The sequence below is a fragment of the Zingiber officinale genome, chromosome 4B, assembly GCF_018446385.1.
Source record: "Zingiber officinale cultivar Zhangliang chromosome 4B, Zo_v1.1, whole genome shotgun sequence".
NCBI lineage: Eukaryota > Viridiplantae > Streptophyta > Magnoliopsida > Zingiberales > Zingiberaceae > Zingiber > Zingiber officinale.
The window spans coordinates 14,013,812-14,026,075 of NC_055993.1; the positions used below are offsets into that span (position 1 = coordinate 14,013,812).

The 12,264-nt window shown below is 38.1% G+C and overlaps 1 protein-coding gene across 2 annotated transcripts; it reads right to left on the reverse strand.

Moving 5' to 3' along the window:
- Positions 1-485: 485 nt before the first annotated feature.
- LOC121977412 lies at positions 486-2,900 on the reverse strand. Of its 2 annotated transcripts, none has more exons than XM_042529994.1 (3): positions 1,931-2,560; positions 1,084-1,190; positions 486-673 (listed from the first exon to the last, which is right to left on the reverse strand). In XM_042529994.1, exons 1-3 carry the CDS (start codon positions 2,090-2,092, stop codon positions 562-564), a joined length of 381 nt encoding a protein of 126 aa, XP_042385928.1. In that variant the 5' UTR covers positions 2,093-2,560; the 3' UTR covers positions 486-561. The 2 variants fall into 2 exon arrangements, with proteins under 2 accessions (XP_042385928.1, XP_042385927.1); XM_042529993.1 differs by lacking the exons at positions 486-673; positions 1,084-1,190 and adding exons at positions 1,197-1,823; positions 2,818-2,900 and having other exon boundaries at positions 1,931-2,417.
- Between the last annotated feature and the right edge of the window lie 9,364 nt (positions 2,901-12,264).

Here is a 12,264-nt window from a genome sequence, read left to right on the forward strand (position 1 = left end):
AAATGCAATAAGATGAACTCATGTATATACCTATTCATAAATATGATCTTGTATGCATTCGGCTATTTCAGAGCGCACTTCATCAATTTCTTCTTGAGAGTATTCCGCTTTTGTGAACTGTGAACACACATAAATTATATAATCTTAAAGAACAAAATATAATTAATTGGAAAAAAATAATAACTAAATAACTTCTAATTATTTGAGATGATAAAGATAATATTATTATTGATGGTAGTGTATCCCCCTCGATCATTGCAATTTCTTCAGTAATTTGTCTCATAAATCTCATCACGTAATAACCACATTGTTTCGCATCTGGCTGCCTAGGAGCCTACGTTAAAGACAATTCATATTGTTAATGATAAATATACACTTTAAAATATTTTATTGAAATAGAAGTACTCATACCTTGATTACTTCCCATTGTACATGCTTTCTTCCTTTTCTTCCATTGTTTGAATTAAATAATCTTAACGCCCTTCATATATACATTCAACATAGTTGATATATAAGTGTTTTATGACTAAATTAAATACATAATAAAAAGCATATATAAACTCACATTTCCATAACATATTTCCAATCTTCATCACAAATGCGATGACTTAAAGAATCCAACACGTAAACAATCTCCTTATGAGGTTTAATGACAGTCAAATTCCAATGGAAACTACACACAAATACAAAATTAGTGCATACAATTCACTAAAATAGTCAATTGAAAATGATATTAAAGATGTTCATTACCCATTGCAACTTGGCACCAAAACTAATTGATTAATTGATGCACCACTCATCCTATCTACTAATTGATTACGTATGTCTGCATAGGAAATAGGTCAATGAAGGACAGAACCAAGATACAAAACTAAGTTTATTTCAATGCTATTGAAAGCAATATCTTCCAAGAACGAAAATGCTGCAACATCAACATAGCATATTACTAACGTTCAAGTATTTAGGAATATATGATTGTTCAATTAATTTTCATAGGATGTACTACCAGATATTGTTAGTATCCGTTCTTGATAAGACAAAGGCTATCACATAAAGTATGAGAAAAATATAATCGATACTTACCTAAGATTATTGGTGGTGCCTTGGAGATAGGAAGTTACACTTTGTGGCTCAGATCTTTGTTCGATCTCCTCAGCACCATTGTCTTCAAAATGCCTTGATGATTGGTTCTGCAATGAGTGTCCAGGTAACTAGTAAGTAATGAACTAGTATCTCGTTTGCCAGTCCATACGAGATCATCATACTTCTAGAATCTAGTCACAGTAAAAGCACTCCAAATACTATTGCATGATATTTTGTTTAACTTTTCAAATATACATAAAGGGAAACAATGATGTAGCTAGGATTGTCCGAGTTAGATCAGTATCGGCAATAGTCTATCTCATTTTGTTTTCAAAAAACAATCATCATCTCACAAAATTGAGAAGTTTTTAAAAAAGGAGAGATTTAAAGAAATTAACTAGAAATTAGTTAGATTAGATTAGAAAATTGACACAACTCACTAAAATTTGGTATAGATTTATCATGTGAACTTAGAGTTGTGAATCTTAGAGTTGTTCCTTTGAAGTTCTAATGATATCAGCAAACTGCCTCAAGTTGAAGCCTATAGATTTATCATGTGCATCAGCTCCAGAAAAGATAGAATTAGTTTTGGACTGCATTTCTGTGAACTTCTGTCCTGTTGCCACAACACACTTTTGTAGTTCAAATGTTTCTTCTAGATAGCACATAAGTGTCTCAGATTGCTCCTTTGTTCTAACAACTTGTGAGTCTTTTCTGCTTCCTAACTGGTAGTTGTCCTCCTAAGACACACCAAGTAGAAAAGAAATTGGACAATGAGGCGAATAATGAGATTTGTGAAAGAAATGCATCAATGGCAATATAAAGGAACTTTATTCCTTTTTCTCACCATTCTATTGCACAAGTCATCAGTCTTCTCTTCCAGTGTCTGGTATCTTTTCACTTGTTTGTGTAGCAAAGATTTCATTAGGAAGAAGCCTTTCATGTTTTGTTTGTCCTCATCAATCTTTCTGTCTTCAGCTCCAATTCCACCAGTATTTATTGTATCCATGTTTGCCAACTGTTTATTAGTCAGTAATCCAGCCAACTTCTCGAGAACAAGTTGTTGCTGTTTCAGCCTCTTGATGTTGTAGGAGACACCAAAAGTATGAACGCATGTCTTCCAAGAGTATTCTTCTCTTATAAATGATGGTTCAGGGGACGTGAATTTGCCAGAAATTACAGCTTCCTTGCCACAACTCTAAGATTCACGATAAGATAAAGGAACAATGGCTTATAGAACTTCAAAGGAAGGAGAGAAAATCATTACTGCACTTGTAAAATTAGTCATCCTCACAACAACTCAAGGTGCGCCAATCAAGGAACAATGGTTTACCCTGTAAAAATTATCCACAAATAAAGTTAAACCTCACGAATCTACGCATGTAAAAACAAGAAATTCCGCCCAAATGCCCATTGAGATAGATGTTCTGCAGATCGAGCAACTGAGGTTTTAAAAAAGGAAAAATAAGGGAAAGAGACTATAGATGAAGCAAAAGTGCAGGAAAAATACAGAAATTTCAACCATTGAATGGACTTATTAACCCTAGACGGCAAAGGGTTCTTAGGAACCCACTAGCGAATTTAACAACCTATAAGAACAAGTAAAACAAAATAAATTCAAGTTTCTTCAGAGGTCGGAACAAGATTTAATTCCTAAATCGCCATCTTTATTCATGATCAGCATGAACAAAACGACAATGAAAAAAGCGGTAGGAATGGAGATCTGAGAGCCACCTTATCCAGCAGAGGATTTCTTTCGCAACTTTCCAAAGAAACTCCATCATCGTTCTCCATGGATTTGAAGCTATCCAAGGAGGACGGTTAAAGCCCCTCCAGCTGGGGATTTTTCATCATCGTCCTCTGGATAATTCGACCTCCGTTGCTGATCCCTCCTGGTTGCTCCTACGCTTGTGGTCTCTATTGGCCATCTCTCTCCCTCCCCGTGACTGGTTCGCTACGAGTCATGAAGGGCGATGGATTTAGGGCTGGGAGAGGAAAGGAGAAGGGGCGGCAGGTTTAGGGCCTGGAGAGGAAGGAGAAAAAAAATGTGAAGTAAGAGATTATAGGTTGGACGAAAATGCTTAGGGATGTAAAGGGGGGAATGCGGCGGCAAAAAATTTTAAGGAGAGGGAAAGAAAAAAGGTGGTGACAAAAAATAGCAAAGGGAAAAAAATGGCGAAGGAAAAAAACAATGGTATTCAACAACACTTAATAGACAACGGTTTTCAAAAACCGTTGTCGTAATCCCAAAAAAAATACACACAGACAACAGTTTTTAAAAACTATTGTCGTAATCTTTAAAAACTATTGTCGTAGCCCCAAAAAAACATAAATAGACAACGATTTTTAAAAACCGTTGTCGTAAGCAAAAAAAACTGCTAAAAGACAACGGTTTTTGTTAAAACCGTTGTTAAAAGGCAAAAAGACAACAATTTAGCATAAAACCATTGTCGTTTGAGTGTTGTTGAATGAGGATTTTCTTGTAGTGGGTTATGATTCTTTGATAATATTGTCTCATAGAGAGAGTTCAATCGATCAACTTGGTGCCGACCAAGTTTAGATTGAAGGCGCCTCCAACAAGGTTCAAGACACCTCAAAGAGGTTTGACCGGATAAATATCTATCCGATCGCAAATGGCCATTTTGGCTAGGTCTGAGGCGCCTCAAACAACCTTGGAGGCGCCTTGGACTGTTTGAGGTGCCTCAGACCAGGTTGGAGGAACCTCAAGACTACAAGTCAACGCAGGTGCCTTCAACACTTCGTTGAAGGCGCCTCCAGCTAGCTTTCCTATAACGACCCAATTTTTCTCATTAGGAGTTCTAAAAGTTCTTTAAAATATTTAGAAATACTTTTAAAAAATTCTAGAGATTTTTATAAATTTTTAGAGTATTTTTATGTAATTTTTAGAGGTCGTTTGGTATTTTTACTAAACGAAGGAAGTTTTGACAAAAAGATATCCAAGCTGAGGTTCGACTCGGTCAAAATCCGGCTGACCAAGTGTGCAAGAAGTTATTACTTGATCAAATAAGGGTCGAATTGTATTTAAGTAATAAATAGTTAATAGTAGAATAAAAGGGGAATAAAAGGCTCGGCTGGGGATTTGAACCTGCGGCCTATGGCTCGGTCAAAACCCGGCTGACCAAGTGTTCATGCGGCCGGTTTTGTCTAAAAAAATGTAGCAAATTTATTTAAAGAAGTTAACAAAATATTGAGTTATAAAAGAGGAACTTAACTTAGGGCTTGATTTACTCGATCAGAATCCTTCTCCTCTCCCTTTTCTGCGCGCAGCCGACGGCGACTTCTCGGGCGGAGAACAAAGTCGCGGCTAGGGCATAGTTTTCCGACGGCCGACCAAGGTTCATCCAAGAGCTCTTCGCCTTCCCGAGATCCTCTCACCGAGAAGAAGCTATAGGCACAAGGAGAGGCCGGAAAACTCGAGTTATCCGAACCCTAGAAGCCTTTTCTCCTTCGGTAGAGAGTCTAAGAACGCAAAGTAAGATGCTACGTAGCACGTTCTGAGTCACCTGCGGTAAGAGTAGTTCTGAGTCAGTTCAGTGTTTTCCTTGAGGTTTCGGAATTTGATTTCACTTCTTACCATCCACAGCACGTTCCTATATCTCGGATTGAGTTTTGAGCCGAGTTTTGAATCGAATTGATGCTGCTAGGGATTTAGATACTCCTTGTTTCGGAACATGTGTACAGAATAGATGAACTATTCGGTTTCATGCTTCGATTAGGTTTCTTCCTTGTTTCGAATTTGGTTGTAGGGATTGTTGTGTAAGGTTTTCTGCCGTAAAATTTTCAAGAAGGAACATGAGATGGTGATGTATGTGAGCATATTGTCTTTTTGTTTTTTTTTCTGTCGTGCCACAGTTCCAGGAGGAATTTCATACATGACTTTCGGATTTTAGGTTGTAGAGAATCTTGGTTACTTATAAAAGTTTAAGATGCGAATTTGTGTTAATGGAATCCCTAGGTTTCAGAACTTGGTGTTAACAGCAAGTTTAAATTTGAATTGTGCCACAAAAAGGGGCGTGATTAGAGGAGCTTACTGCCAGTTATGTTGTGCAGTCTTCATATTGTTTTTTTTTACAGTGCATGAGTAGCTATTTTCCTGCTGTTTAGACCTTCATATGTTATGAATCTGCACGAGCAGATTTTTTCTGTTCTTTCCTTGCTTTGAGATGCACATGAATAGATTTCTAATTTTGTTTCCCTTTTGCTTTTAGATGTGGATGAGCAGAAATAGCATACATATATACATGTAGGAACTTAGTTTTGGCTGTCCTCTTCTTTGCTGCCATGTGTAGGAATAGGCCTTTAAACGAGCATGCAGTAGAGTGGTTTTGTGCTGTTAGCATTTCCGTTGTTTAGTTTTGATATAGATCCTTCCTTATTAGTTCTTATGCATGTAGATTTCAAGTTTATGTAGCTCCAATGAGTAGGAACAGCTATGTCAGTTCACGTTGCAGTTTTGGGTTTCCTTTGCATTTTAACAAATCTGAACAACTTTCATTTTAGCATGCTTAAGGATTTCAGATATGTTTTCCTTTGATTTACGACTGTTGTAGCATACTTGAAGAATTCAGACTTGCTCTTACGATTCGGATTTTCTGTACAGCTAGTGTGCTTTGTTTCTCTCGCTTTGGATTTCCTGTACAACAATAGAACGGCTAGAAGTTTAAGAATAGCTAGTGTGCTTTGTTTTCCTTGCTTCGGATTATCTGTACAGCATTATTTTAGTAGATGGCATTTCTTTTGCTTGAGTTAAATGACTTGTCTATATTAAGAGGATTTAACGGTTCCATTTAATTCTGTTGTAGCAAGATTTAAGGTTTTAGTTCTAACAAGTTTTAGATTTAGTTTAAGCTTGTATGATATGCAGATTTTCTAGTTTTCATTTGCTATTTTAACAAGCATGAACAACCATGTATTCTAGTGGAAGAATAAGAGTTCTATTAAATTCTTTTAGAAGTATTAACAAGTATAAGACAGATAAAGAAAAGAAAGAAAAAGGCCAAGACTTTAAGTAGATCCTGAAGTCAAGACTTTAGGGATTTTGGCACACAAGGTGCTAAAGAAAATGCCGAGGCATTATATATTAGAAGTATTAAAAGATAACAAGTATTTTACTTTTATCAGTGGCACTGTACTGGACTCTCAGTGGTCCTTGGGTTCGGCTCCCATAGTCGTCCCTAGGTTTAGATAACCTAGTATGCAGGACTCTCAGTTGTCCTTGGGCTGGGCTCCCATAGTCGTCCCTAGGTTTAGATAACCTAGTAAACCCTACTAGATTCGGGACCAGCTATCTCGGGTCTAGTTAGGGATGCGCGCATAGCAAGTACAATTACCGGGCCCAAGAAGAAAGTTGATTATTATTTTGAAGTATTATAAGTATAAGTTTTTGAACAAACAAAATAAGTTTCACATAAGTATAAAAGTATAAAAGTATAAAAGAATAAGTTTAGAACAAATGAATTAAGTTTCACTTTGTTTTAAAATCAGCAAGTTTAGTTTCCTTTTATGCTAGCATGTTATTTAGATTAGCTTACTGTTCTTTGCTATTAGAAGAGCATGAGTAGCTTTACATGTTTAGCACTTCAGTATGTTTGTTTATTTACTAGTAGATGAGCATGAGTAGTTTTCCTTTTGAGCATTCAGTTTTAGTTTTCAATATATTCACATGCATATCGAGTTTTTATGAGTTAGATAGCGCTTACTAAGCATTTTGCTTATACATTGCATTTCCTCTTACTGCAGATAAAGGAAGGCGACAAGGTGGCGCAGATGATGTGTGATGCCAGGACTATGGAAGTCTTGGGATTAGAAAAGAGTTCCTTTAGTCTTCTTTCCTTATTTTTAGTTTCCACATTTTAGTTATTGTAAACATTTGAGACTGTACTTAACACTCCGTGTCATTCGAGTTTATTCTTGTTCTAGGTTGTATGTAGGATGAGTTCGGTTTAGTAAGTAGATATTTGTGTGTTTGATACTTATTTAACTGCGTGGGTGTTTGATAAATATTCCAGCCGCCTGTGGCTGACGTATACTATGTTTGTATCTCGGTTTATGGTCACCGATACAGGGGAGACTCTGTCGAAATTTTTCGGTAGAGACTCTTCGTGGTTTCGATCATACCGGTTAAGTAGAGTTAGTAGTCAAGTAACGGTCATCCTTAGAGTGTAATAGTATAGATAAAAAGGGTGGTCGTTACATTTCCAGTTCCTTTTGACTTCCTCTTCGCTTCCGATGCTCTGATAACTTGGGTGATTGCGGCCAACTGGAATAGGGCTCACCCGAACCAATTCCTGGCTTTTTCCTCGAGCAGTCTTCCGTCCCGGCTTAACGTCCCTCGAACGTCGTGCACGTTCTTCTTGCCCACCGGTGTGCTCTTCCGCAGCTCTCTCATCCTTCGGACGCCCCGAGCCCGTCGGCTCACTTCCCGTGCCGTCCTTTTCGCCAGCTGCGTCTTCCGCTAGACTTCCTACGCTCCTAAGCTCCTGCACACTCAGACACAGGGATCAAACACAAAGCAGAACCTAACCAACTTGGTTGATCACATCAAAACAACCACAGGGACCAACAATCTCTCCCTTTTTGATGTGCATCAACCCAAGTTCAAGTTAGGATAAAAATAGACGCAAAAAGTAATTTTAAAGGAAATTACTAAACTAACACGTTATGTATAAATTTGCAATAAATAAAATTGTAACTATTTAATTAAGAGTTAACCAGAATTTTTAAAAATATTTTTTTAAAAAAAAATTCTCTCCCCCTAAACTTATACTTTTCTCTCCCTCTTTGATCATAGCAAAAACGGGGTAATAATAAGAGAATGATTTAGAAAAATATTTAGCAAATTTTAAGTTAGAAAAATTTCTGAGCAAGATGAATTTTCCAAAAAAATATCTAAGCAAAAATAAATTTTTATATTTTTTTTAAAAAAAAATTCTAAGTAAACTGAATTTTTTAGAATTTTTCAAAATAATTTCTAAGTCAAAATTAATTTTTAGAATTTTTCAAAAGGGTTATTTAATTCTAGTTTAATACTTTTTCAGAAAGTTAATTAAACATTTTATTTCAATATTTCAGCTTCCAGGTCGTGGCGAGGCACTGGGCCTTCTTGGTTATTAGAGCAACAACCACTTCCTTAGACAAAGCTTCATAAAGAAATTTTAACGTTTAATTTTTCTTCTGAAAGCCTAAAATTTTTTTTTAATCTAGCAAGGATTTTAGAATCCAGTATAGATTCCTTTCTATTGAGTTATTCAAAAATTTAGGGGGTACATAATTTCTGGGGGCTTTCCTAAGTTGTCCCTGATGTTTTCTAATATACCAATTAAATTTTCCATACATTCTTAATTTTGATTTTGGAAATTTATTTAAGCATGCATCATTATTCTTCAATTTCTTAATTTCAACTTTTAATTTTTTATTTTCTAATTTTAGATTATCATACATTTCTAGTGGACAAGCTTTTGCTAGGTTCAATTTCAATTCAGCATTTTCTTTTTCTAATTTGAATAAGTCTTTAGAAAGAGATTTAATAAATTGAAACGATTGAGTAGGGGTTAGATTGGTACCTAACTTACCTGACTCAGTGATGCTCCCCCTACATCGTCGCTCTCTTTGTTTAAAGTTCTTCCCCCTTCATCTATGCTCATTTTTGAGCTTGACTCTTCTTCCAGCTGATGGCTTGCCATTAGCGCTAACCCCAAGAATTCTTCGAGGTTTGATTCGGAGGATGACGAATCTGACTAAGTGGCCTTCAGGTTCTTGTGCTTGGAGGATTCTGGTTTCTTGTACTTTGTCTTTACCTTCTCTTTCTCCTTTTTCTTTAACTTTGGGCAGTCTTCCTTGATGTGCCATTCTTCGTTGCAATTCTAGCAACGAACCGGTCTTTTCGTTTGGTGATGTTTACTCGACTGCGATCTAAATTTGTTAGATTTAAGAAACTTATTAAATTGTCTTACCATTAATGCAGCTTCGGATTCGTCGATCGAGGCTTCGGAGTCAGAATCGTTTGTTCTTGCCTTTAAGGCAATGTTCTGACTTATTTTCTCCAGTTTATTGGGCTCTGCAATCCGAGATTCGTGAAGTTCAAAAGTTGAAATAAATTTTCTAAACTACTTACCTCAAAGTCCTTAGAGATGTAGTATGCATCTACTAAGGAGGCCCACTCTGGAGTCCTGGGGAAGGCGTTGAGCGCGTACCGGATCGAGTCCCGGTTCGTTACTTCTTCTCCAAGGTTGCTTAGTTGAGTTATTAACTCCTTAATCTTTGCTTCGAGTTGCGCTACCTTCTCGCCGTTATTCATCCAAAGGTTCGTTAACTGGTTCCGGAGGATGTCGCGCCTCACTAGCTTAGCTTCCGAGGTACCTTCGTGAAGCTCCAGGAATTTTTTCCAGAGGTCTTTCGCGGAGTCGTAGCTTTCGATTCGACTTACCTCTTGTGGTGGTAGCAAGGTAGAATTCTGCCTTTTCATTGGTGACAAAATCGGCTTGCTCCTTCTTTCTCCATGTGTTTTCTTCTTTATCTTTTGGAACTGCATAGCTATATTTCATGATTAAGCAAATATCAAATTCTGTTTTGAAAAATACCTCCATCCGACGTTTCCACGTCGCGAAGTCTCTGTCCAACTTTGGGGAATGAATATTCGCTCTGGCCATCGTCTTGATCGTTGTGCTTCAGTCGGTGGTTAGTCCTTCTGAGGCGGTCTGGCTCTGATACCAATTGTTGGTGCAGCGGAGGCCGACAAGAGGGGGGTGAATTGCCTGAAAAAATAAAGTATACCCTCCTCATTCTTTCAACTCAAAAATGTAATTGTAAAATAATAACAGATAAATTAACATAAACGAAAAAGGGACTCAGCTATTTACTTGGTTACAACCCAGGGAGTTGTTAATCCAAGGCAATAAGAAAAAGCGCACTGAAGAATCTCCTTCTCTGAAGGCGAATAAACCTTTTACACTTTAGAAGCTTAGAACTATTACTAGGAAAGACTACACAGTTGATTTCTTGAGTTGTATTTCATTTCCTAGATCCACGGGCTTTTATATAGCTCCTGAAAGTCTATCCCGAGGGTCCAAGGCGCATCCAACAAGGTTCAAGGCGCCTCAAAGAGGTTTGACCGGATAAATATCTATCCAATCACAAATGACCATTTTGGCCAGGTCTGAGGCACCTCAAACAACCTTGGAGGCGCCTCGGACTGTTTGAGGCGCCTCAGACCAGGTTGGAGGCGCCTCAAGACTGCAAGTCAGCGCAGGCGCCTTCAGCACTTCGTTGAAGGCGCCTCCATCTAGCTTTCCAACTCCTTTTGACTTCCTCTTCGCTTCCAATGCTCCAATAACTTGGGTGATTGCGGCCAACCGGAATAGGGCTCACCTGAACCCGATTCCCGACCTTTTCCTCGAGCAGTCTTCCGACCCGGCTTAATATCCCTCGAACGCCGCGCACATTCTTCTCGACCACCGGTGTACTCTTCCACAGCTCTCTCATCCTTCGGACGCACCGAGTCCATCAGCTCACTTCCCGTGATGTCCTTCTCGCTAGCTGCGTCTTCCGCTCGACTTCCTATGCTCCTAAGCTCTTGCACACTCAGACACAGGGATCAAACACAAAGTAGGATCTAACCAACTTGGTTGATCACATCAAAACAACCACGGGGACCAACAGTAACTTCTCCTAAGAGGAGTAGGTGAGGACGCATTCCTCGGTGAGGGAACAGTAGGCGTTGGTTCGATCTAGGATTTCCACAGGAAATCCAAAGTCAAAACTGGATAGTCCGAAGGCTGTCAAGTTATTGATTTATATATCATTTGCTATTTTATCGAGATCAAATCTTCTTTCCCCAAATTTCTCTGTCCCCGTGTCCCCTGCCGATCAGACGGACCAGATTACATCTTAAGGTATCATGACATTTTTAAGATGTGTGCAGTATCCTTGTGATGTGCAAGACATCCTTGAGATGTAATATGATCCGTCCAATCGATAAGGAGACACGGGGACAGAGAAATTTAGGGACAGAGGATTTGATCTCTATTTTATCTAACTCTATTTTGCAGGGAACTAACAATTGTGCAGGGTTAGTTTCGGCCTTAATCGGTTGACTGAACCAGGAATCAGTCAATCGAACCTCCAAAGCAAATAGATAGATTTCCAGCCAGATGAGCAGGTTCGACCGAACCTAGGGTTTGGTCAACCGAATAGTGGATATACTGTGACTGAGATCAGGCCGGATTGATCGGATCAGACTAGATAAGCTAGCGAGGATAGCGGGATCGGTTGACTGAATGGCGGGATCGGTCGACCGAACGAGGACTCATCCGAAGTTGAATCTGGACAAGAAGATGGACCGATTCAGGCAGGATCGGTCAACCGAACCAGGGGATCGGTCGACCGATCAGCGACGAGTCAAACTTGATCCCTAGATCAGTGGATATGGATCATGCTAGCTTGACTATTTAAGGAGGGCTCCACCAGTTGCTTCAACAATAGAATTTCCAAGATCAAGAACGAACAACTACTGCTCTCTCTAACGCTACTCCAACAATCGACGAAAGACTTATATTTCTATTGTTGTCGATAACTTTATTGTATTACAATTGTACTTAATATCTGTATCTATTTATGGATCTATAGTGATTGCCTAACATAAGCGGTCAACGATCGCGGACCTTGGAATAGGAGTCACCATAGGCTCCGAACCAAGTAAAAGAAAGCTTGTTAGCGTTGCTTGTCTTTTCCTTCTTTATTCTGCTATGTATTCTGTATGTTTTACAAAATAAACGAATTAGCTATGAGTGCTATTCAACCCCATCCCCCCCTTTAGCACGTCATCAGTCCTACAATTGATATCAGAGCAAGGTTGCTCTGAATTGGTGAAACCACCAATCGAGCAGAGGGGGTTTTTTTTGAAAGAAAATTATATATCATTTTTCATTTCTTTTTTTCCCCTTCAAAATTATTTTTGAAAAATTTATTTTCATCTTTTCACCATTGGCTAATATTAGTAAAATATCGCAGTTACCAAAATTTATAATAGTAATTTTTTATTAATTTTTCTCAAAATTAGTGAATTGCTAGTTTTATTTTTCTCTTGCACTACTAATCCAAGGCCAAGTCTTGGAACATTTGTTATTATTTTTTTTGTATTCGAGATTCTTTTTTAATGGCCTA